This window comes from Phaenicophaeus curvirostris, chromosome 3 (assembly GCF_032191515.1).
Source record: "Phaenicophaeus curvirostris isolate KB17595 chromosome 3, BPBGC_Pcur_1.0, whole genome shotgun sequence".
Taxonomy (NCBI): Eukaryota; Metazoa; Chordata; class Aves; order Cuculiformes; family Cuculidae; genus Phaenicophaeus; species Phaenicophaeus curvirostris.
In genome coordinates, this window is record NC_091394.1 from 85,108,239 (window position 1) to 85,134,180 (window position 25,942).

The window sequence follows — 25,942 nt, forward strand, 5'->3', positions numbered from 1 at the left end:
TGGTGCTCTTCTAGCTAACTCTGTTAACTCTGCTGAATTGTAGAGGACCTTTTTATACAGTTCAGACTAAATTCCTATTAACCACTGTATCCACACTTGAAATGTGGCAATTTGCACCAAAGGCTCAAATCTACTGTTGTAAATGACCTGTTTATACATACTGACTACAGTAGTTTCCCTCTACGCTTTATTGCTGTATGTGCTGTATCCAGTTTCAAATTATTCCAGAAAACAATTTCATCCAGACAAATCATTATTTCCTGAAACCGCAGACAGTAACTGTGATAAACAGAATCACAATCCAATCAACACATACAAGGATGCCCTAGACCTTTGAAGTTTTGTGTATATCTACATAGTAAACAGAATGACAAGGTCAGTAGTGGAAATTTCCAGTTTCATTATCCTGGAAAACAGTATATGGATTAAAAGAATGGCCAAAGGATTTTTCTGATCTGAGTCTGAATGCTCAGGATGTGTCCTCAAAGCTCACTGCTCCCCAATGCCATCAGAAAAAGAACTGCCAGTACACAAGGAGGACATCACTGTACGTGCTTTTTTTTTCTTTTGTAGAAAAAAATGATGAATGTTGAACACTGCTTTGTATCAACTATCAAACTACCAAAAATAGTTGGGAAAATTCTAATTACATGTTTATCCGTGATGACCTGTTAAGCTATAACAACATGTAACTTCATTGGTAGATCATGAGAGCTACAGATACGCATTTATTTTGGAAGCAGAAAAGAACAGGCCAATCAATAACCACTGACACACACAGCAGAACTCGTTCAAGGTTAATTTTGAAGTATTGTGTCTTCAGATGAGTGGAATATTAAAGTAAATAAATAAGTGTATCTTAATTTTATTTCACTGAAAGTAATAATGCATCACAGTATACCTTATAGTCTGAAATGAGAGTTTAATTCTACTGGTCACACAAAATCTGATCTTGAAATTCTTTTGGTCCTAAGATAAGAGTAGGGAGCATTACTGCTATTCCTGATGATTTCGTAGCAGATAAAAATCTGTTCTCACATTAAAAATGCAAACTTACACAGCTTTAGAGGCTCAAAGGAGGATAACACATTTCTGTTTCTTAGGGCAGACAAATAATCAATGCAACACCATTCTTCAGGCATTTCACAACTGATATTTTGTTTGCATCAAAAATTTCTTGAAAAATGCTCAGAATTCCTTATAACTACCAGAATCCACAGTTCTATTATCGTAGACAGGATGCTTTAGTGGGATGTAAAACACTTCCTATACATACAACTACAAAAAGGGGCTGTAATTATAGCACTGAAACCTGTAATCCTGCAAGAGTTTTAGTACAAGAATTCTTTTACTGCCTTCGCAGCGTAACTCAGCCCTAACCTCTCACATCCATGAGCAGAAGCATACAGAAAAAAAGAAAACTTTTAAAGGAAAATAATATTTTCCCGGCTTTGTGGGAGTTATATGAACTTGAACAAATAACAAATTATCATTCGAGGTGGTGCAGGGAAAAAAGAGAGAAAACACAGATACAGCAGGATTTAGACCCAACATGAACTTCCTCCTGGCAGCTGCTGTTCGCAGGCTGTGTTTGGCTGATGACCTAACGCTTCATGTGACATGTGGGGACACAACCCACAGCTGTGAGAGGAGAGCTGAGTATGGCCTAAGAGCTCGCTGCCTTCCAAGTAAAAGTCACACAACTAAGGCGGATACCAGACCTTAGAGATTTACTAACAAGATGCTGAGACCATTTCAGAACCTGTTGGTGATCTATTTCACAATAATCACTCACTGAAGTGCACCCATCCTCTGTGTTTGATGCAAAATCTCAAAAGCCCTCAGGGAATATTATCTGTGATTCCTTTGTAAAACAGAACACTCCTATGTGCGAACAATCTTATTTACGTATGCTTCTATTTTTCCGCATCTGTTTGGCATTTCTTCTCAGAAGTATGCCATTTCCTAAAGACTGAACTGTCTTTATTTTCTCAGCATGAAATCCATACATCTCTGCTTCTAAGAAAAATGCTATGAATAAGAAACAGGTGAACTTTTAGAAGCAAAGAATATCTGAAGTGGAACTGCTTCTAACCACATATACCAAAGAAAATGAGATTAATCTGAAGCGTTTCAAAATAATGCTTTTCAAAGGTTTATTATCTAAAATTAATCCTGTGGCAAAAAACTCCCCCAGCATTTGTCTTATTCATTACCTAAGAAAGAAAATGTATTCTAGTGTGCTGAATGCCTAGATGGCAGAGGTGAGAAGGTCATTCAGCACAAAAGTGAAACTCCAAGGAGCTTTTGTCTGCTGTAGGTCTACAAAAGCAGCAGTCAACTGGCCATTACTCCACTCCTGATCAGACCTTACCCTTTCTGAACTATAGTGCAAACTTAAAATGCAACAGTCCTGGAGCACAGAGCTGGCTTACAAAGGGTCCCGTAAGTCCTATTTGCAAAGCATTTGGCAGAGTTTTGTTTATGACTTTATATTCTGTAGAGTGGCTAAATCTAGTAAAAAAAAATGTTGCAACATATCATGTAAGAGTTATAAATACTAATTCTCAGCGGATCAACTCCGCACTCTCATGCCCTGGATGCGTCATTCTTTGCTGTAACAGAACAGACCATAACACTGAGGACAAAATTCAAAGCAACTCTGAGAGGTTTAAAGTAAAGGCTGTGTGGAACAAAGCTCCTAAGAGCAACCTACATGCAAGCCTTTCCCTTTACTCTGCTGAAATGCTGATGATTTAGGCAAAAAGTTGTGAGTTTCGCTACTCTCCATATCTAACAACAAATCTGTCCTGGTGGAGCTAGCTGTACAGGCACATGTCACTAACCAAAGGCCATCTGGAATCCAGAAACTAGACCTCCCTGTGTTTATGTCACCACATGCACTTAATTTGTTAGCTGAACAATGACAGGAGTTACCTTTTTTTAAAAAAAAACACACAAAAAACCCCCAAAACCACAGAACACCTTAGTGGCTAGAGCATCTGCCAAGGAAGTCTTAGACCCTAAGGGAGTATGAGCCTACAGCTTCCATAGCCCCAGCCCAAGGCAGGGGCCTCAGCAGGACACTCAGAGCAGGAACATCCATCTGCCCTTCTCTTAAACGGGGCCACTAAATTGCCAGGTCACAGGGGAAGCAGATGAGATCACATGCCAGCACAGCTCAGGACCTAGGGCTCTAAAGACAGAACCAATGTTCTGGATCCTGCTACTAAGGTCTACTTGTGCTTTAAATCGGGCAACCACTGGACAAAATAAGAAAAACAGCAAGAGGGTAATTATTCTGAATCCTACTTTTAAGGCCAAATACTCCACTTTTACAAATTGCAGTACTGCAACCTTAAAATCTTTTTTTGGCGGTGTACCCAAGATGTCTTAAAATGCTTGTTACATAGCCACCTTAACTCAGCTTAGCTCCACTGGCACATTCTGGAACTAAAGTTAAGAAATGTGGCTAAAACAATTTGAGAAAATAAGATTAAACATTGAATTTCTTTGGTAGAGACTGATAAGCAAAGAAGGTGGAAGTTCACCAATGGAAGATCAGTCTGCCTTACGGTTTTTGAAAAGTAGTACCCTTTGAGAAGTAATTTTGTCAAATATTTTATGGAAAAAAACCTAAGAGAAGTAGTAAAAGAAGTTCTTGAAATGAAACTGAACAGTCTTGCTATTTTTTTAAAGATAATCTTAAAAGAATATTATTTTTTAAATGACAACTATGGCAAAATAAGTTTCACCTAATTGTTTATGTGGTTCTATTTGAGCTTTATGTTATTTTTGTCATTCCCTAGCTTTTCATTTTTACAAGCATGATACATACCTGCCCCACTTAGGTATGTATGAAAATACACATGTACACAGTTTTCTATAGATACACTGAAAGCTAAAGAAATGTTCTTATGCACTCTTTACATTTGTCCTTTAATTCAGTTAATGTTTCACACTTACCAGCACTGTATGCATAGGAATAAGCAGCAGCAAAAAGCATCCAACAACTAAAACAGCTGAAAAATTCATACTTACATTTTGCCAATAAATTTACTCATACCTGGTGTGGATGGTCTCTCCAACATATTCAAATGATGGTAAATAAAGGCTTGACTGTCATGAACTGTGTCCATATCAATTTCCTCCTCTTCTTGAGAGTTTGAGAACTAAGATATCAGGAAAAAAATAAGCAGATGCTAATAATTCATAGGAAGATCACTAAATAGAACTTAAAATATTTTATTTTTGCAGTAAACTGGTGGTGAGAGGGAAAGGAAGCGATATCTACCACTGCAAAGGAATAAAAATTCCATAAAATTAAAAAGGGTCAGTGTCTTCTCTTTTTAATTTACTGTGAAGCTGTGTGAACAAGAGCATTATCTCTCAACTTTAGTTCTTGCCAGCCAATAAAGAATCTGATCGGAAATGATTCTGCCAAAGTAAGGATAACAACTACTGTGTACATATATATATACATACACGTGTGTATATATATATATATATATGCGTGTGTATATATACATATGCGTGTGTGTATATATATATATATGTCTTTTGTTTGAACACAGCTTTAAAGGAAGTCAGCAGAAGCCACTGCTATTATTCTGAATAACCTACATATTGTGCAAGTTGAATTTCCATTTCTTACTCTGATTTTGAGTTTGACTTTACTGTCTTCATTCTTCTCTAGTATTTGCCCTGGCTCCAATGGAGACCCGAGTGGCATATCAGCCTTCCTCTTCACCCCCTGCTGATGACCAGAAATGCTGGATGCTGTTTCCTTAATAAGTTGATCATCCTCCTGAAGCAGCATTAAAAGATCAAAATTAGAAGATAGCAAGAGCCATGTTTCAGCCTAAAAAAGACCTGATAGCTGAAAATACTTCTAAGTAGGTGATTTGAACAAAGTTTTCCTTGTAGCTCTGGCAAAAAAGTATTTTCTAAAACCCTGTATGGATTTGTGCCAACCTCTCCTACAAACATAGTTTCTCTTTACTTGTATCCCTGCTCCCTCTGCATATCTAGCACTGGCATCTTTTCTGCCCCTTCTCACAATCATGGTACTGTTGGTGTGCAACAACATTTGCTGCCGCTGAATAGCCTTTCTATAAATCTATGCTTTGCATACTCTCCTCAGTCCAAATTGCAGTTGAAAAACTGTGATAGCCTCTGATCTACGAATGGGATTTAGCTAATCTTCTTTTAGCTTTAAAAACTAGTGCTTACTTTGTTGAACACAAATCATAACAAGCACTTACAAGTTGTTGGGTTTTTTTGATTTCGCAACAATATTGAAGTTAAGCAGTTTCATAAATTACTGCTTAAATTATCAACAAAAACAGGGTCAAAGGAATATAAAAATAGCAGGAGAGTCTACTGAGTTACTCATATAGTCACTAAAATAGGAGACAAGTGTTCCAAAGAAGTCCAATACACAAAATGCAGAAGGAAAAATAAAGTACCCACAGAAGCAAACATAATTAAAAGCCCACTAAAAATCAGACAGAGCTTGTATCATAGACTCTCATGAGCATATGCTGCTCCAGTAAACTGCTCTTTCTCCGTCCTACAAAGGGCACTCTAACCCCACAAACTCTTCTCCTGAACAATTCAAATTCCATTTTATGAAGTGGGTAACTTTCACCATCTCGAGCAAATTCAGTGTCACAAGTCTATCAGTACTGATTTTAACATGCTTCCGCTCTCTTACTGCCTGCTTTAAAGAAGCTATGTAACCTGATGTATTCTATCACCTGTTCATTTTTTACCTCAAATATGTTTCCCTTTTTCATCACTATTATTTAACAAAACTGCTGTTGTGAAACACTTGTTTAAACTTCGGTTGAAGTGAGAGGCAGCCTTTGTTTTATATCACAGGCATTGTTTTTTTATAAGGAAAATCAGTTCCCTGAATTTTGCAGGATTTACAATGAAAATGGTAACCCTAAAGTACAGAGCAGGATAATAAGAGATGAGGTACAGGAGAAGATATAAGCGATAAAGTGTGACTTGAGGTATATACTAATGCTGTATTTTCAGACTAGTGTAAGCCAGTACTGCTGCTAAAAGAAGCGGCCTCTTCCCTTTCACACACTTCTGTCTTAGGCTGCCACAAGCATTTGTACAACTACATGATGAACTGGACCAGGAAGCTCACTCAGCAGGAAATATCTGTTCATAAAAAAGGTACTTTCAACCAGATCCTCTCTTGATCCAGCTCATTACTTAGCAACAACAACTGTGCTAGCACAAGGGTGAGGACAGTGTAGGAAAATCAACAGTCAAGAACTTTCTGATTAAGATAGTTTGGCTGCTTAGAAAAGTTTGAATGTTCACTGAACTGCAGCCTAAAAATCTGCCAACAAAACGTCTCTGCTATTTAATTCTGATGTCTATGTGCAGCAAATTAGGACTTACTACATGTTCTGTAAACATGTAGGATAGCTCTAGTGGTATCCGACTCCGTCATCATTTTCTCCCCCTACTGGAAATAGCCTGCAAGGTACTGTGGTGATTTGCACTCTCAGTATACTTCTGAATAAAAACAATTTAGAAAATAACTGTGGCATTGATAAAGTAACAGTAAACCACTCCATACAAAAGGGTGGAAAGAGTTTCAAACATGCTAACCACAAGCGCACATTCTCTTTCAGGATTTACTCCTAAGTAGTTCAAATACAGTTTTTGAAACTGGTAAGAAAATTATTTATTATTTCCATGTTTGTTGAATTTCTTCCTTCATAACAAAAAGACTAGTCTTGCAGTAACGGTCGTTATTAAGAAAAATTACTTGAATAGGTTGTAAGATCTGTTTTCTAACTACGCAATGGATTATATCACAGAATCACAGAATAACCAGGTTGGAAGAGACCCACCGGATCATCGAGTCCAACCGTTCCTATCAAACACTAAACCATATCCCTCAGCACCTTGTCCACCCGTGCCTTAAACACCTCCAGGGAAGGTGACTCAACCACCTATGTGTTAAGACTGAGGCTTCCCAAGCCAGGAAGATATCAAACTTAATGTATGTGATATTTCAGAAGTTGTTACAAATCCTTCAGAGCACAGTGCTAAGTAGTTGGATTCAAGAGTTCAATGAAAATGTTAAAAACTGTTTTAGAAAGAGGTGCATCTATGTATATTAGATGTAAATTTTCTGATCAAAGGTTTTGTTTTGGAAAATTGCACAACTTGTCTATAACAAATATTCTTAGTGTAATTAAAAAAGTTTTCATCACAGCATCAAACATTTCTGTGAATCACTTCATGTCTCATAAGCAATACAGAAAAAGTAAAATTTTATAAAGAACAGAAATGATGAGACTAGGAAAAAAAAAACAAATAAAAAGTTTGCATATGCTATAAGAAACGGTTAAAGTCAAAGAAGTTATGGTATATGCCAGCTTTTCAAGTGGAAGAAATAAAAAGTAACAAGGTGTGACAGTAGCTTAGGTAAAGCATGAGAAGCTTGAATACAATACAAAATTAAATCAGCAACCAACGCAAGGACTTGGTGCCAGGTGAATGGGATGTATGCAGATGGTTTGTGCTTACGGTGTTCTGAAATCCTACTAACTGTCCATGATTGTTAGTACTATTCACAGGTTCCTGATTATTTGCAACTGATTCAGGGATAATCGTTGGATTAAGTACAGCCTTCTTTTCTTTCAGATTAAGAACAAGTCCAAGCTCTGGCAGTGGTAAACAAGAAGGTCTGCTGAGGCCAAAAAGTGTGAAATAAAGGTCCACAGCACCACAACGTAATCTCCAGTCATGTGAAGTTCCTAAAATCCAAAAGAGATTATTGTTAACACAGATATATAATTTTCTCCTCCCCCACAAATAAGACAGTTTAAATGATCTGGATCCACCAGACAATGACATTTTCTGTACTTAAGATACACTTCTCTCATTATTCCTGCCTCTTATTGACTCAAACTCACCTACCACACTCTGTTTAAAAGGAAGGCCTTAAATTGTTTACATTGTAAACTGGACATGTTTAGTAGAACAAGACTGGGAAACTAAGTGCTACAATAATGTAATGAAAAATAAATGTGAAAATAGAAGCATATGGGTGTTATTATTTTCAAGTTTCACTTAAGGTTTTACTGCTGGACAATTAAATAGAACATTTTGTTACCAAACTGGCTTCTTGTATTTGTGGATTTGGTCGCACTTGCCTATGTATTCCAAGAAATATAGTAGGATCCTTAAGCACGACCGAGATCAGTACCCTCTGGAAACCACATTGATAGGGAACACAAATCAGCAATGCATAAACATACTTTTTTGATGTCACTACAATGTCATGTATTTCACTGGATAGTCAATACTTTAATTTGTGATTATGCCGGATGAAGCAATGCTTCATCGATTTTATTTTTCATTGCAAACTGTGTACTGCTTTTATATCTTCATACACAAATGGTCAAAGCACATTTGGCACCAATCACAGCAGAAAGACATTTAACATCTGGTGCAATGCTGCAAATACAGTGATTCTGCTATTAACTCAGCCCAGCTCTTGACTGATTGCAAGTTTATTGAACATATTGTTCCACAGCAGGAATAGAACTATATCTGGTAAACAAGACACAGTTGTGCCAATTGCCATGTTAATGTGGCTGTGCAAGACTTAGCACAAAATAAAATTGCAAGATCTATCCCTATAAAAACAAACTTTCACAGGTCTAAATAGTATTTTAACTAAGCTTAGCTGAACATAGACTCAAAGAGTTACTTGTAACAGCACAAGTTTCAGCTTGGTAACAGCTGGGTAAGGATAAAGCAATATGAATATTAATCTGGACAATGCTAACATTAAAATACTCTCTGGGGAATGACACACCCACAAATTATTAATTTAAAAACTATTCTAATATTTTAACAATAAATAATTTACTCAAATTCTTAAACTAGTACATCTTAAAATGCTATTATGAATTCCCATTTAGTATCTCTCTCCTTTTCCAGCAGAACAGCTAAGCCTAAGTACAATTGGTTGCTGAGTTTCTCTGCAATTTGTGAAACTTCTGAGCATTATCAATCTAATGTAGATTCATGCAGAAGGGAAAAAAAGATTACATATATTAGTCAGGGTCTGCTTCCCATTGCATGTGCTTACGCTAAATGAAAGCAACTAGCGATTCTAGAATCATGCTGCTTTAAACCTGCTCACTAACTTGTCTCACACCAATAAATGTTTTTCCAGGCACTCTGGAATGCTACAGTTATCCCTTACAGAAAATAAATTGAAACATTATGTCATCTTCATAGTAGAAATTTAAGTACTTAAAAGCCCCATGCATCATAATAAGAATGTACACCCTATTTGGTACTTGCAAAAGAGGTAACCGTTGTGAATAACACTGCATTTACTCTTCTCTCAAGAGAAAGGAAAAACAAATTCTCTGGTGAAAACATCAAAATTGTTTATTTTCTGTGCCTGACACTTGGCAAATCCTATGAACTTGAACTACCAGTAGTCTCGCATTTCAACCCCTAGAGTGTAACCGTAGTTCTAAACACTAAAAAGAACGACGCACAGAGAACAGACAGCCTTCAATGACCTAAAAAAGCTATATAAACATTTATCTGTAATATATGTAGCAACGTGTTACATGTTACAGGGCACTTTGTCAGGACTGGATAAAACTGCCTCAGTAATGAAAAACCAGACAATGGTTAAGATGCAAGCTGTTCTCTCATCAGGGTCTTTCTTAATCACACAAGGCAAATTGAGTCTTAGCTTTATAATACACTTCTAAAAATCTCGTTTAAATTATCTATACAAATGTTACCTTCTCACCTTCTCTCAGGGTTTAGTCAAACAAGATAAAGGGAGACTACCTAATCTAAACCAAGCTATTAAATAAAAGGTAACACAGACATGATTATTTGAGGAAACATTTGCTTCGAACGTCTCGTTCAAAGAATCATTCCATGCCACAGCACAAGGAAGCACACTACAGTAGCAGAAGAATCAAAAGAAGGTTTGGTACCCTATGACACTGAGAAAGCTCTTGAAGTACCTACATGGCACTGATCTTCTGAGACTGAATCTTCAGTTTCTAACTACTGAAACTAAGAGAGCTCTTGTCATATTCTTAAGGAAGTTTTAAACATTTATTTAAAAAAACTTACAATAAAAAAAAAAAAATCAACAAAACAACCAAACAATAAATGAAGAAAAAACCAACCTGAGTTCTTCAGTTTCTAACTACTGAAACTAAGAGAGCTCTTGTCATATTCTTAAGGAAGTTTTAAACATTTATTTAAAAAAACTTACAATAAAAAAAAAAATCAACAAAACAACCAAACAATAAATGAAGAAAAAACCAACCTGAGTTCATCAGTTTCCAAAGCTGATCTACCAAAGCTTCATTACATAAAGGAGAATCCATGTTCTTGGTAAAAGGTGGATTCTTAGTCAGCATATCCAGAATCTTATGTCTGAAGAAGAAACAAAATCCAAATGAATACACTACAAACACAAAGTCTGTATAGTTTGCAAAAGTCTGTATAGTTTGCAAAATTCTTACAAACCCATTCAAACACAGGATTTCTGCCAAAATTTTAACCTATGTTTTATGCTTTTAGATCTTCCTTCTGTCCACAACACAAACAGATAAAACTGGCAATATGTATCAGCAGACATAGATTTATCGTCAGCAATATAATCTATAGATAAAAGCAGCATGATGTTATTAGACATCACTTTTAACAGTGAGGTACAAAATTGTAGTTCGCACTGTGCTCCTCTGTTTAGTAACAATCTATTTTGCACATTGTCTTTTGATAATTACAAAGAAGGAGCGACATTGGCAAATAAACTCCTTGGACACTGACAGCAAAGAATTTTTAAACAACTTTACATGTTTATGACTGATACGAAATGACAGCACCAAAATCAGTGACCTGCAGGTTTTTCTGGAAAGGAATGCTGTCGCATCTTAAGTTACAATGGTGTACAGAAATTCTGCACTTAGTGTGTTTGCTTACAATATATACACACCAAGCTGAAAGTAGACACCATTTTTTCTCCACTTCCTTTCTTTTAACTTGGTCTTGAAAACATTTTATGAATGAGAAAATAAACAACAGAATTATTTTAACTGTTTTCCCTGCAGAGGCCAGAAGAGGCCAACACACAGCACTCAATTAAAATTTTATTTGTATTTTTAAAAAGAGAAGTTTCAATTTTAACTCCTCTTGATACAAATCAAATTAAACGTCCTTCCTGGAATGAAACTAAACCTCCTCTAGTGAATCTAACTGCATCTACTTTCATTAACAAGAATGACAAATAAAATAGAGAACAATCTTGATACTTGTAAGAAATCACCTATATAGGGAGACTAGAAGTAGTAATACTAATCTTTTGTTGGGGAAAAACAATGACTATGAACCTCGGTGTTCAAATTTTTATAATGAGTGTGCTAAAATATCCAGTTACTCATTGGGGAAAACAAAGTTGTAACTAGGCAATACTAGAAATTGCACCATATTTACATTTGTTATCCTTTCACCCCATCTACAGTCTAACAATTGCTTTACACTCCTTGCTGGCAAAATACTGTGCCTGCTATGTCTCAACCTTTGTCTTTTGTAAATATCATGAAGTATTTGCCATATGCAACATCAGATTTAGATACTTCATTAATGATCAGAAAAAGACCTCTTACTTTAGCTTTCCGTGACAGGGGTAGAATATTAAAGATAAAAATAATATAATGGAGAATAAAACCACAGTATATTAATTTTTGAGATGTGAACTGTTGAAACATCAAAACTCATTTCAATTACATTAGTTTATAAGAAAGAAAAAATGATTTGTGAAGAAGTACTAATCAATTAAGCTTTTGATCTAGTCTAGTCAATCCAGGCCAAGAATTTACTTAGTAGACCCAGCATTAGTAAAAACATTGGCTCTTTATTAACTCACTAACCTTATGTAGGGTACAGGATCATTCTGAACCATAGTAAGCAGCCACTGTAGTTCTTCGTAGCTCCTATCAACTGTAAAGAAAAATAAAATAATATGCTTATAGATACGCATAAACTGGAAGGATTTTGATCAAGACAATTTGAAGTTTCTGTTTTGGCACACAGAGGCTGAACCACTGCAACTAAAGGTAGATTTCATTAATTATAGTGCAAATTTGAAACAAAATGTGGTTTACTTTACAACAAAATAGAAACATGCACAAAACTACTTCATGCCTCAATTGCTTAGTAACTACCAAGATGACAGGTAACACTGTCACTCATGAGCTTGGATTGGGAAGATCACAGAGTAAAGGATAACCTTGATATGGTGTGCTTCCTAAAATTAATCTGTTCAAGTATCCTTTCAACAACCAGAAGTATATTATTTTCTACAGGGAATAGTGAATATACAGTTCTCATACATAGGAATCTGTGGAAGATTATTACCTATAAATAGGATAGAAAGAGGAAGACTGCAGGGCCTATGCAAAACTACAAGTGTACTCCTCTCAGTAGCCTTCCTTAGTTTCTTAAAATAAATATACTTTGCAATTAAAATGTATTTTGAAACTCATCAGCACATGTTTCTAGAAAACTGCTGTCTGACATGGCTTGAAACAAAATTGGCTTGTTAATTTAAAATTTAAATTACATTACAAAATTCCTATGATTGTCAGAGTAACACTGTGAAATAGGAAACAACACAACATATAACCATTGCTGTTTACACATACAAACAAAAGAACTTTTATGTAATCTTTTTCTCAGGTGCATAATTGTAAGATTTTACAGCAGTATCCTCTGCTCATTTCCTCAAAACAATGCAAAGTTTGCTTAAGCAAACTTTTCCATTTGGTGGTTCTAGCAACGTACTTCCTTTTTCCCCAAGCCTTCTGTATTTTCAGTTCTAAATACCTCAGTTGAACTTTCCCTCCTGATCTCAGTCAGTCTTCAGTCAATAATTTAAATATAACGTTTTTAGTACAATCAATTCTAATACCTTCTATTCCATTGCTCTTTCTCTAGGTCAAGTTGCTTTTAAAGAAGAAGCAGGTATTTGAATTACATTGAGAATCACCACTTCAGTTCTACTAGAAGTTCTTTAAATACTTCAGACAACTAGAACATAATATCTCTTCCTAGGCTGGGAGGAGGCAACCAAACAACTAAAAACTACATTATAGTAGTAATGCTCTTCCTACAATCTAAACAGAACAGAATTTGTTATACTGGCAAGGCACTGAACTGGATTAATAAACCCTGTTTAGAGGCAGAATGCATTAGCTCAGGTTCTGCACAATTTAGACTACAGCTACACAGTTCTGGATGATGCCAGAGAAAATTTGTGTCCATACCAACTAAACTGCAATCTCAAATGTGCCTTAAAAATCAGAGAAATCTTTGAAAAGCTATGCCTAGGATGTACTTTTAAGGGATTAGTGGCTGCCTGTGTTAAACTCCATGCACAGCAGCTTTTCCTGGCAACTCCCTTCCCTGAGGTAGAATGCAGGTAGAACACTGCACGCAAAAGTTGTTTTGCATGGAAGGAAAGTAATATTGTTTAACCACGCAGCACAGACTCACAAGATGGCAAACAATTTAAGTCAGAGTCATAAGCAAGCTGCAATTATTTCAACTGCTAACAACTGAGCCTTTAAAACATTTTTTGATTAGAAAATGAGAAGTTTGGGAGATGAATCCTTTAGGCTGACAGCATTGGATAACAGAACCAAGAAACACCATACTTCTGTGGTTAAAAACAGGTCTTTTGTTCTTCCTAACCTTATTTGTGCTTGAAATAAAGTAAGTCATCCCTGCTACCTGCCTTATAATGTAAACTAGGCCTGCTAGACTTAAAGCTTTCCTACTCATGCTTTTAATCTGCTCTGCAAATTTACATAGTACCCACTAAACATTTTGGGGAGTAACAACAAATTAAACCTGGCCTTGGGCAGAACAAATCTTGTTAGCCAGAAGAATCATAGAATCATACAGAAGCCCAGTTTTGAAGGGATTCCAAAAGATCATCTGGTCCAACCATTCACGGGAAAGGGAGCCTAGATGAGATTAGACCCAGCACCCTGTCCCAACTGAGTCTTGAAAACCTCCAGCGATGGGGACTCTACCACTTCCCTGGGAGGTTGCTTCAGTAAATGACTGTTCGCACTGTAAAATGTTTCTTTCTTATATCAAGGCAAAACCACTCCTGGTGCCACTCGTACCTGTTGCCCCTTCTCCTCTCCATGCGGCTACTTGTGAAAAGAGTCTCCATTCCCTTTGTAGGCACCCTTTAAATACTGGAATACTGTGATGAGGTCCCTGTGAGCCTTCTCTTCTCCGGGGAGAAAAGACGTAACTAACTCTGCCAGTTTTCCCTCACAGGGCAGGTACTCCAGCCCTCAGATCATCTTCATAGCCTTCTTTTGGACCCTCTCCAGTCTGTCCAGGTCTTCCTTGAATTGTGGAGACCAGAACCAGGCACAGTACTTCAGGTGTGGCCTGAAAAGCACTGAGAGTAGAGTGAGATGATCCCATCTCTATCTCTGCTAGTAATGCCCCTGTGGATGCAGCCCAGGATCCAATTTGCCATTGCTGAAGCGACACATTGCTGACTCACGGTCAGCTTGTTGTTCACCAGGACGCCCCAGTCCATTTGGGCAATGCTGCTCCCCAGCCACACAGATCCTAGCCTGTTCTACTCCACTGGTGACAGGTTGCCAGCCTAAGTAAAAAGCACTGATTGACACCCCCTGAGTGCGGCCCATGACCCTATTTCCTACTCATTTCACAGACCACTAATCCTGTCTGTATCTTGCCAGTTTGTCCAGAAGGCTGTGGGAAAAGAAAGATGTGGACATTTTCATATCTCTGGTAGACATAAAACCAAGTGATTCTTTCTGAACTAAAACCCTTCTTGATTTTTTTTTTTTAAATTACAAAAGATGGTGTATTAGTTCTCAATTACAGGAGCGAATCTCCAAGACCTTGAGAGCAGATAATCATTAGATAATCATTATTTGAATGGTTCGCTTATAAATATGCAACTGCTTTGATGTATACATGTACCTACTACTAATAGTCACGTAACTATCAGAAGCTAACTTGAAAAAGGTAATGAACTGTTCACTTCAAGCCAGCTTAGATCAACTGTCCAAGTCTTTATGTGCTGCCCCAAGCATTTTACAGAGTTGCCAGTCTCAAAAGAAGTCTTGCTGTTAACAGCAAAGAAAACTTTTTCAGTTCCATGGAGAAATGATTACTTTTCAAGTAACTCAAAAAAAAGGTAGTGCTATTCCAGCCTGGGAGTTTATAGAAAAACATGGGAGTTCCACACTGACCCAGAAAACACAGACTTTCCTTTTTATGGAAATTACAAAATCTGTTAGCTTCCTTTACAAGAACTGTTAAAAAGCCAGGTTTGGCACAAGCAATAGGCATTTGATAGCTGCTGGTTTACATCCAGTCTGAAGTAGAAACCAGGTAACCGGGGACGATGAGAATTGGACCTGTTAGCAATAAATGGCCAACCATTTCTCCTTCCAAAGCCAGGTTTAGAGCTCTGCGAGACGAGCACCGTTAACTTCTATACAGATAGCTTAAGAAGTCAGTCAGGACACTGAGATTCTGGATTCACTCCTCGACCAAAAACTTACCAGTCCCACGGCAGGAGCAGAAGCTAATGTGTTCAGTGCAGCAAGGCTGCATTTGAGAAATTATACTGATCACCAGATGGACAATAAGCTGTGCCGCGAATTGTAATGACTTAATAGCAGACAGACATTTGCACCTGCTACATCTGCATCAGACAAAAAATCCTTGGCAAGGGGCATGGTAGTTAGGTACAGTCATACTCTAATGCATCCTTTCCACATCTCAGTGAGCTCAGTCAAAAACTACATTCAGCCCAATCACCAACTTCAAGTAATCTTTCTACTACTTTTTACTGTTACGGTTTTATCTTCCTGTAGGAGTATTTCAAGCACCTTACCGTATCTTGCTTATGCAGCAATCCATTTGATCAGCTGTTTTACAGAGGTACTATATTACCTTGAGGTACAAACACTTTCTTATCCAAGTCAGTTATTAACTATAAGCAGCATCCATAAAAGGTCAAGAATTTAATGAGAAAACATTATTTCTATCAGTTTGTCTTTCCAAAGGGTGGGATGAATTAGTGAGATTATTCTAAAGGAAGCAGGCTGATGAGTAAGCTTTCCATTCTCCAGCAACTCTTTCCACTAACTCTATGAAGGGAGGAACAAAATAATCAGCCTAACAAAGACAGAGATGCACAGCACCAGCAGAGTTCTGAATTCTAGCTGGGTATCACTCACAGGGTCACCAAATGCCTACTAAATTACAAGACTGAGGACTGAGCCCAAGTGTAACGCTCAGTGCACAGCCTGCCTTGAAGTTATTAGCTTTTCCATATGACTATCTGGTTTCAGCCTGTAACCATACATCCAAATTCCACCAGATACACTCACTCAAAGACTTGAATTGCCTTAAAATACCCCCTTGCATATCTAGCTTGATAAGTCTTTGGACAGAATGATAGCAGTAAACTCAAAGTAATAAAGCCCTTATAAAAAAAAAGAGAAAACAATTATTCATCAAAAAAACAATGGAAACTCTTCATTACCCTGAAAATGAAAACATGAAATTTGAAGCAGAATAATTAGAAGCCTAGAATCACCAGTGTGCACACAGAGGAAGAACTGAGGGCCACTCTGATAGGCATAACCCCACAAACACAAGAACTGTCAGAAATCTGCTGAAAAGAGAAAGACTCACCATAATAAATGAACAGGGCAATGTAGTACTAAATTAGTTTTCTAAAATGTGAATCATTAAAGCTTTAATTTCTAACTGACAGAAATCCTGGCAGAAAAATCTGTCAGAATTGAATTTCAACTTCAAGTGTGATTTAAGAAAGGACCTGCAACAGTCAACTAAGATAAAGACAATATTAAAAGAATGGAAGTATTTCGCAAACATAAGTTATGTATAAGGAATGAAGGAGGAGAATCAACCAATAGCCATTAAAATAATATAAGATTCCAAAATTTATAACTATAAAATGCATGCAAAAAGTAAAGTAAAGAGATTAACAAGAAGCTAAAGCAAACCCAAGAGCTCTGACTAGCAATTATTGCAGAACTCGACTGAATCAAAAATCACTGAAAATTAACTGGTAAAAGAAACTACCCAAACCACTTACCACTACTCATTGCATTCTACTCATTATTTCAAAACTTAGGTATCTGATTCAATTTGCAAGATAATGAAAAACACCGCTCACAACATCTTCACTAAACTCGCATTCTCTAGGACAAAGCATTAATAGCAATCTCAGCTTCTTATCAATACATCTGTCACATGAGGTAAATATTACACTTTTCTACTACATCATGTGTTACGAAGTGGCAAAATACTTGAAAAAAAAAAGTAGTACCTTTTGTGTAATCAACTACAGCCTCCAATGCTGCTATTCGGACATCTATGAAGTGTCCATATTCTGCATACGACTTGAAGAGAGAGGGATCACTTGGGACATGACCATTCTTCTGAAGAACTCGAATAGCTTTTAAACAGCTAAATGTGGCAGAAAGACGAAATTTTTACTAGGTTTCTAGAATGCCAGTCAAGAAAAATAAAATTACTTTCTTCAAAATTGAGTACTACAATTTTTCTAGAATTATATTATCCAAATCAACATGTTAAGATTGCTTTCACAGCACTACCACATAGCTCTCATTAACTCTAAACTAGGCAGAAACACAGACAAAATTCCTACCACATCAAATCCATTCTTTAGTTTCAGTAGAACGGTACTAACTTACAGAGAAAACACAGCTCAGATTATGTTCTGTACTCTACAGATATTGTTACATGGCCACCTTTTACAAAACGTTTTAAAGCTTTTCTGTAAAGAGAAACAACCATGATGAACATGTGCCCGCTATTAGAAGTCTACACTGACAGAAATTAACGTTGAAAAATAAAGCAATCATTATACACTTGCACTATAAGCTTCTGGAAATTTGAAGGTATTTGACATTTAAGACATGCAAACTAAAATCTCAAATACTAACTATAGAAGGCTACATAAAAACCAGAAAAGTAGCATTAATGTGTCTGCTTTCTTCATATGTACAATTATTAAACCATACCTGACTGTAATGGTATGCCTGTAACTAGGAAGAAGCTTCTCCATATTTAGGAAGCGAGTAATTTCCTCAAGAATAAGCCGAACATCAGGATTTAGGTTATCCAATGTTCGAACTTCATTGTTCACACTGACTGCAGGAGTTACAGAGTTGGCTAGGGCATCAATCAGCTCAGCACGATAGTAGTTGTCTGAAAACTAGATAAAAGCAGCATTTAAACACAAGCAAATATAACAATATATGTTCTTTAAAAATTAAGAAATGTTGAAACACTGTTATACAACAAGATCTTAAAACAAAAACTGTGTGAGAAACCACTTGAGAAAGCAAAACAAGGATGAATTTTTTCTGAAAATAGATTTGAGAGTGAATGAGAAAGCAGAAACACTATAAATCATTAATCTTCACTCTGTAATAGAACCACACTAATAGTAATACAAGCATATTAACAGTAATACATTGTTTTATTAATGTGGAAATATAAGGCACTGGACATTTTCCAGAACAGAAAATAAAATTCATTATTTCTAAATGTGGGCATCTAAAACTACCTGTCTGTTTCTATATTCATTACCAAGATTACCAAGTTTAATGGGTGCTTAGCGCCTAAGAAAATCAGATAGTTTATCTAGATAGCAACTTCACAAGCTTCTGAGGTGAACTAATGGACTCACTGCTGCTTATTGAGGAAAAAATATAAAATATAAAAACTAGAAAAACATAACACATTTGAATATTGCTTAATTTAATCTAAATAAACCCAGTATCTGTCAGAATATTTCAAATATGTACATGGAAGGAACATGTCTAAAGTGAGGCAGGATCTGTCCTTTGGTGGTGGGGAGATGTTGGCACAACTCACAACACTAACTATTGGTGATTGCACTCACATGTCTAACACTCTACCTCTTCATTCTTTATCACTCTCTTACTTCAGTAATCTTGCAACAGTATATGTTTCTACACACAAGAAATTGAGGCTTAATAGGCTTCCAATTTGTTCCACTTAACTTCGAATACTTAATTAGGAAGACTATGCTAGGCTCCTAGCAATTGTCAACTTCCTCTGTAGCTAGGGAGATGGAAAATTGGTATCATCTCAGGGTCTTAAAGGTGATCTAATCATCCTTCACAGGTGGTCTGTGAGAAAAGGAACTTCAGATGACAACACTTCCAGATGCTTCAGCTTAGTGATGGAACAATATTAACCTGGGTTTCAGCTGTTATTTAACTAGACAAAGACAATCCAGTTCTGTGAGCTAAAGCTACTACTCAGAACCCAGAATCCAAACTCCTGTATATTGGTAATAAAAAAACCCCAGTTATTTCCTTTCCTTGCTCATTCAAATATTCTTCTCAAGGTGAAAAAAGCTCCAATAAACCAGTGCTTAATTTTGCATGCTATGTTAACCTCATGCATGTTTTCTCAAAACGCATAGGTCTTCTGAATGAAAAAAAGAGCAAATCAAGAAAAGTATTTGTGCAACTGAAGACAGGCAGGTCCTTAGTAAGTGAACAAGCACAAAGACCTCTGAAACATCCAGAAATGCTGCCACAGAAATGTCAGCTACCAAACATTCTGTTTAGTTTAATGCATCACCTTTTCATCAACTCTTGTAGCCAAATATTTATATTTGCATAAACCATAACACTACATATATTAACAAAGACTTTTTTCAGAAAAAAGTGAGAGATTAAAGCAAGCACATTCTTTACCTTATTCTTCCTGTTATCATTATACTTGATCAAATCCAAAATAAACATTAAAACCTCCTTAGGACAGAGGTTGTGAACGTCTCTCAGAAGGGCCATGGCAACAGGCATAGTCTGTGTGATAAAATTAATACTAACATCATTCTTATATTAGTGAAATGACAGTTACACCCTGAAAAGAGCTACATACTGAAAATAAGAAATTAATAGTTTTACAATAGCAAATTTCTGAGGAATTATATTCAAATTTGAAAGTCATGCCACAGTTTTCAGATCACATAAACTGGACAATCATTGCTGTAAAATTAGTCATAGTGCAGACATTTGAAAAAAACCCCTGTATTAAAAAAAAAAAGATTCAAGTCAAGGCACTATCAAAAATTTAAGAAATGAAAAATAATGAAACACAGAAAATTAGATGGAACTAATCCTTAGACAGACACTGAATTTTGGTGTTTCCATGTAATTTCTATTCCCATTGAGAGATACAGATCTAATACAATTAATGAAGCCTGAAGAATTATTAACCAGACACCTATAAGCCTGATTAGGTATTTGTTTTAGAATGAAGCAAGCAGCTTTCTAGACTCCACTTCCATAGATTTAAGAGTCTTACTTTGGATCTGTAAACTCAGGATATGGTATTAAAAAGGACAAAAGTGCAGGATTTAGTAGGAAAGAAAGAGCAATAATAAAAAGAGTAGAAAAACTCATGTGGAGAAGGATGAAGCAGTTTTGAACAGAGTAGGAGAACAAAATTTGAGTTTCCTCCATAATCAGGAATATGACATCTTTGAATAAGAACTAAACCATCCAAGAATTATAAAGTGAATCTTGAGAGAAAACTATTGTAATTCACTTTATTACCTACTGTATAACTAACAACTATAGGTCCCAGAAATAAAGCTCTGAATTCATATTCAAATAAACTGATGCAACACCCAATGATGACAATTAACAGAAAGAAGAGGGCAGGAAGGGTTATGCAGTGCCTTCAACTAAAATGCCCACCAATTTAAGATAAGATTTATGAGATCTTATTAGCAGTGCGATATCCTTGCCATTAAGGCACAAAGACAGCTGCTGAATTCACCTAAAATATGAAATGAGTTGTTTTGTTACTGCGCAATAAATGCTGTTTAAGAACGAGCTCCCAAATATTTACAAGTAATTATATGTACTCCATTTTTCTGAAGTAACTGCTAATTTAACCTCAAAAAACAAACCTAAAATTTTGTTAATTGATTTTTTATTAGAATGGAACAAAAAGATATCATATGAGAACAAATTAGTTATTTTGGATTTTTATGAAGGGGTAAAGCAGGATGGTGCTATCCGTGTTCCTTTAAGTTGTCAACTGTAGAAAAGTTTTCCTATTTTGACATTTCTTTTAAATGTCCAGTAGAAAAAAAAAAAATTACCTTTTGCAGAAAGTAGCTTTGAAAGTTCATGAAGTTGTTGGTCTTCACAATGTTTGGACAAGTCTTACAACAAAACATTCGGGTAAAGAGTGATTTCATGGCTGGTGGTCCTGTCCATGTACTTACCATGGAATTTGCAATCTGTATAATTAGGGAGGAAAGAAAATCATATTAACATCACCACTGCAAGTTTAGTTTGGCTGTAGAAAAACACATATCTCCTATAATCAGAAAGGATAACTGCCAAGAACCTACTGCCCTCCAAATCAATACATATTTTCATGACTGTTTTATCTTATATTAGCTAAGTTTTCACTGTCATCCCCAATATATCTTCTCTACGTTAAAGGTACATTTTGAAAATTGTTCCACTTGGAAGATGTCTGCAACTAATTATCTTTCCATGATAAACTTCTGTTCTTAATTATTTTCTCTTTTATACTTTAGATGAAAAATCTCTGTTTATTAAGCCAAGTTTTCCGACTCTACAGAAGCCAACAATGGAAGAGGCTTTTGCAATACCAGCTTCCCAAAATTACCCTGCCAGTAACCTCAGCCTAGTCTTTAAGTAGGCCTCAGCCACCCTAAGACTAAAAGACCACCTCTAAAGTAAAAGGCAATTCAGCTACCTCTAACTTTAATCGTAGCTTACAAAGAGAGTATGCACTGAGACAAATTTATTGCTACAGCCTGTTTTGGGGTAAGGCTCCACAAAGACAAAACTGCTTTTGTGCCATCCCAGCATCCTGGGTTTTATGCGTTTGCTGCATGAGACAATGAAAGCCCATGGACAAGAGCACCTATACCTGCTGATGGATTAAGCCTAAGGACAGACTGCACACCTGCGTGTGCAAATGCATGCACACTAATGGAGCCAATGCACCCTACAATGTAGCAGGAGTATCCATTGCTACAGACCCACCACAAACTAAGGAAAGATCTGTTTTCACACAGAAGAAAACGAATTTGATAATTTCCTTCTAAATTATTTAGCTTGTTTCAAAGTCTATTATATAAGCAGTAGGAGAAAGAAAAGAAAGAGGCAATCTGAAGATGGGTAGCAACCCATTCCATCATTGCTCTTGCACATGATGGGTGCTTTGTTACTGGAAACCCTGCTCCCACTAAGTAAGGCTCCAAAGGAAAGTTAAGAGAAAATACTGTGGTCAGACTAGATGCTCCCTTTGCAATAACTGAAGGCTTCAAACTAAAGATGCTGGTATAGCTTTTTCTGTAAGGAACGTAACCCTTCCTGAAGAGAAAGCTTAATCCCAAAGACTACTTAGAAACCATGATGATGAACTTCAAAATGCAAATTTGAAATTTATGTACCAGTGTAAAATAAAACCTAATCCCCAAAATATTATCAAAACTTACTGTATTTACATGATATTCAGTATTCCTTTAAAATTTGGGAGTAAATTTTAAAATATTTTTTAACTTCTACTTATTTTAAGCAATTCATTTTGCAAAATCTATAGATTAACAACAGTATTTAAAATAAACTCAACAGTAATTAAATCATCTTTTCAGTATTTTTTGTCTTATAATGTGTTCTGACTAATTTTAATGTCTCTTTAAAAAAATGACAAAATCCATTTTCTATTTATGTTACTGATGTTATATATTCTGAATTAAAGTATTTGCACATTCCCCAAACCATAATGCAAGCAGCCTGTCTTGCATTATTTCTGCATAAAAAGATGGCAGTTATACTCTTATTTCTGCATCCCTCATTTCAACATAGCATAAAATGCTGGCCTAAGAAACAGTGGAGGGGTGGGGAGAGTTTGTGGTGGTGGTGTCACTTTCTCAAACCTTATCGTACATCAACAACACTGCAATAGATCTGAGCAGGAAAATCAGACTGCATAATTCCAGGAATTAATACTGTGACATTGTTTTCTCCTTTCTCTGTAGAGCTATTTGTCATCAAGTACTCTTTCTTTATCAATGAGGATTTAATATATTACCCGGATACTTCATGCCTGAAAGGCTGAAGTGCTGTTTTACAATGAAATATACGGTGTATTTAGGAAGTGTAGTAAATTCAGTTTTATAACTCCATTGTCACCTATCGTTTCTCTGCATCAACATTACATCAAGAATGTTTTACAGTAGCAACCACAATCCAGCTAGAAGTTGCATATCAACAAAAAAGAACTCTCCCACTAATAAACATAAGCACTTGTCTTTTTTCAATAAAATTACAATTCCTGAATATTTACAAGCTGAGAAAATTAAACTGAGCTAATGACAGGAAGCAATTCTTACTAATGCCCTGATGTTGGAACTAGTTATGCATTACACTTTCCTCCTTCTGTAAATCAACAGTACTATGTGTAGATCCAAGATTTTTCATACAGTTACAACTGAGCAAGACTGGTTGATTATCTGTAGGACAATTGCCTCAGAATTCAAAGTAAAGACAGAAAACTCTGCTGCATTTAAACACTGTAACAACTGCTCTTTTAATATTCACCTGTGGAGTACAATTCTAAATATTCCAAGTGAATTCATTATGAAACATGCATGTTTTAAGTCAGACACTAGCACTACCACCACTAGCACAGGCCCTGGCAGTATCACATCAGTGTTTCACAATCTTAAAGTACTTTGACAGAAATTTCTTAGATTTTGATTTTCAAAATATGGCCAAAGGGTTTATTTCTATACAGGTAATGAATTATTTTCAACAGGTATACAGCAGAAAGGAAACTATATGCCACCAAAAACTAAATTCTACAAATTGTCAGTAAGTCTGCCTTTATGTCCATAAAGGTATGTCAATAATATGCCTTTTGAGAAATACTTATTCTTCTGTATTTTCACCCTGCTGTTTTATAGAGTTCTCTAATTTTCACTCTTAATGCTAATTTTGTGTCTAAAGGAAAAAGATCTTCCCTCCTCAAGGCAACTATTTGGCTTTCTAATATTTAATTGCAGACCAACATAATGTTTCTTTTGTGCCCCTATTCAATCTGAAAAAATTTAGAGCAGCAATCTGAATTCACATTAGACAGACATGAATTTCAGCACTTCAGAGTTCTCAGCAGACAGGCCAAGGAACCTCCCAGCAAAATTAAAACATACATTTTGGCTCTGAAAAAATTAAACAGAAGTCTTTTATTTCTGCCACTTAATGAAATCTGGAAAAAAGCCTTGTGGTTTTCATGTCTGACATCTCAATTTTGACAATTATGAAAGTCTTCTGCTGTCTCATTTTACAGACTAAAATAATACAGCTTTCCTTTCAAATCAGTCCTGTTAAAAATACTTGGCAAACACTTTTAAGAGGCTAAATATCAAACCAGTTTGAGAACTGTGATGAGTTTTGACCCATTTGCAAACGTTTACTATGTCTAGCGGATTTCTTTCCTTATTCCCATCCACACAACCTCACCTTTGCAAGGCAGAAGCAGGCCAGCATTCGCACTCGGTAGAAACATTGCTCCTGTTCTAGTATATCAGTCAGTGCAAGCCGTGATGCTGGAGTAGGGAACTTTTCCAGTGCCAGAATGGCTTCTTCTTGTGCAACCACATCTCTCTCATATCGAAGCTGATACTGCCACATGAAATCAGATTGTTCAAATTCTACCTTCCTCAGTACTGACATATCAGGGTCTATTCTTATCCAGAGCAAAGGGGAATCAGCACTAAGACAGACACGAAAAACATTAATAGCTTACAACATTTCAAGATTTAGGAATTCAAAACATGTTCTAAGTAGTTATGAGCTACTTTTAAAGCATTTAGGGTTAAAGTACAAAATAAATCTAAGTTACAGGGAACTTTATATCATGTGGTCCAATCTCCTGCTTCTAGGACTGCAATTCTGTAGCTACCCAGGGAAAGCTGTTCAAACCTCTAAAATGAAAAAGTGAATACAGTGCTTTAGTATTTTTAACCTACAGACCTGGGTTCCTCATAAATTACTATATAATCTCAGCATATTTAATTATACTTTCTCAGATGCCTTAACTTTCATAGCAAAAAAAAAAAAAATCTTACCAGAGGAAAACCAGGTGGTAAACAGCCAGTTTGGTTTTTTTTACAATTTTTTATCAATAGATATTAAAGTATTTATATTATAAACACATGCACATGTTATTATGTTGAAAGTTGACATGGGTAAGCACGTAAATGCATTGAACTGCCAAGCCAAATGACAAAAAAAGCAAAAGTATCAACAGACAGGATTAAAGTTTTAGTCCTACAGATAAAACTACTCAGTTGATTTTCTACTTAAGGAAGCATTTTATATTTTAGTATTCATGTAGCACCAAAACTGTAGAAGTCAATTATATGAGCAACAAGCACAAACCACATAACAAAGTCTCTTGCTCAGTTTTCTACATAGAATTGATAATGGCAAAATACAGAGATGGAATTAGGAAAGAGTTTGGAATGATGAAAAGGCCATAATTATAAATACCACGTATTTCTATACATGGTTGTAGAATACCTAGAACTACTGTCAAGATAGTAGCAAGATAAGAAAGGATACTGAAGAGTGCATACACAGGATTCAGAAGAATAGAGAAAAACAAACATTATCATATATGCTTGGAGCAGAGGAATCCAAACTGGACAAAAGAATGACATCATTGCAGATTAGAAAGTTAGCAGATAAACAAA

At 36.0% G+C, this 25,942-nt stretch overlaps 1 protein-coding gene across 1 annotated transcript in view; it reads right to left on the bottom strand.

The window, feature by feature from the left end:
- Nucleotides 1–25,942, bottom strand: part of TAF2 (TATA-box binding protein associated factor 2) — a 61,368-nt gene that overhangs the window by 6,825 nt on the left and 28,601 nt on the right. The window contains exons 16-25 of the mRNA XM_069854584.1: nucleotides 24,708–24,960; nucleotides 21,305–21,445; nucleotides 19,887–19,997; nucleotides 18,174–18,367; nucleotides 17,456–17,595; nucleotides 11,961–12,030; nucleotides 10,355–10,464; nucleotides 7,564–7,793; nucleotides 4,655–4,807; nucleotides 4,067–4,172 (exon numbers count right to left, since the gene is read on the bottom strand). Of these exons, the coding sequence (XP_069710685.1) occupies nucleotides 4,067–4,172; nucleotides 4,655–4,807; nucleotides 7,564–7,793; nucleotides 10,355–10,464; nucleotides 11,961–12,030; nucleotides 17,456–17,595; nucleotides 18,174–18,367; nucleotides 19,887–19,997; nucleotides 21,305–21,445; nucleotides 24,708–24,960 (1,508 nt within the window). The remainder of the gene's footprint in view (nucleotides 1–4,066; nucleotides 4,173–4,654; nucleotides 4,808–7,563; nucleotides 7,794–10,354; nucleotides 10,465–11,960; nucleotides 12,031–17,455; nucleotides 17,596–18,173; nucleotides 18,368–19,886; nucleotides 19,998–21,304; nucleotides 21,446–24,707; nucleotides 24,961–25,942) is intronic.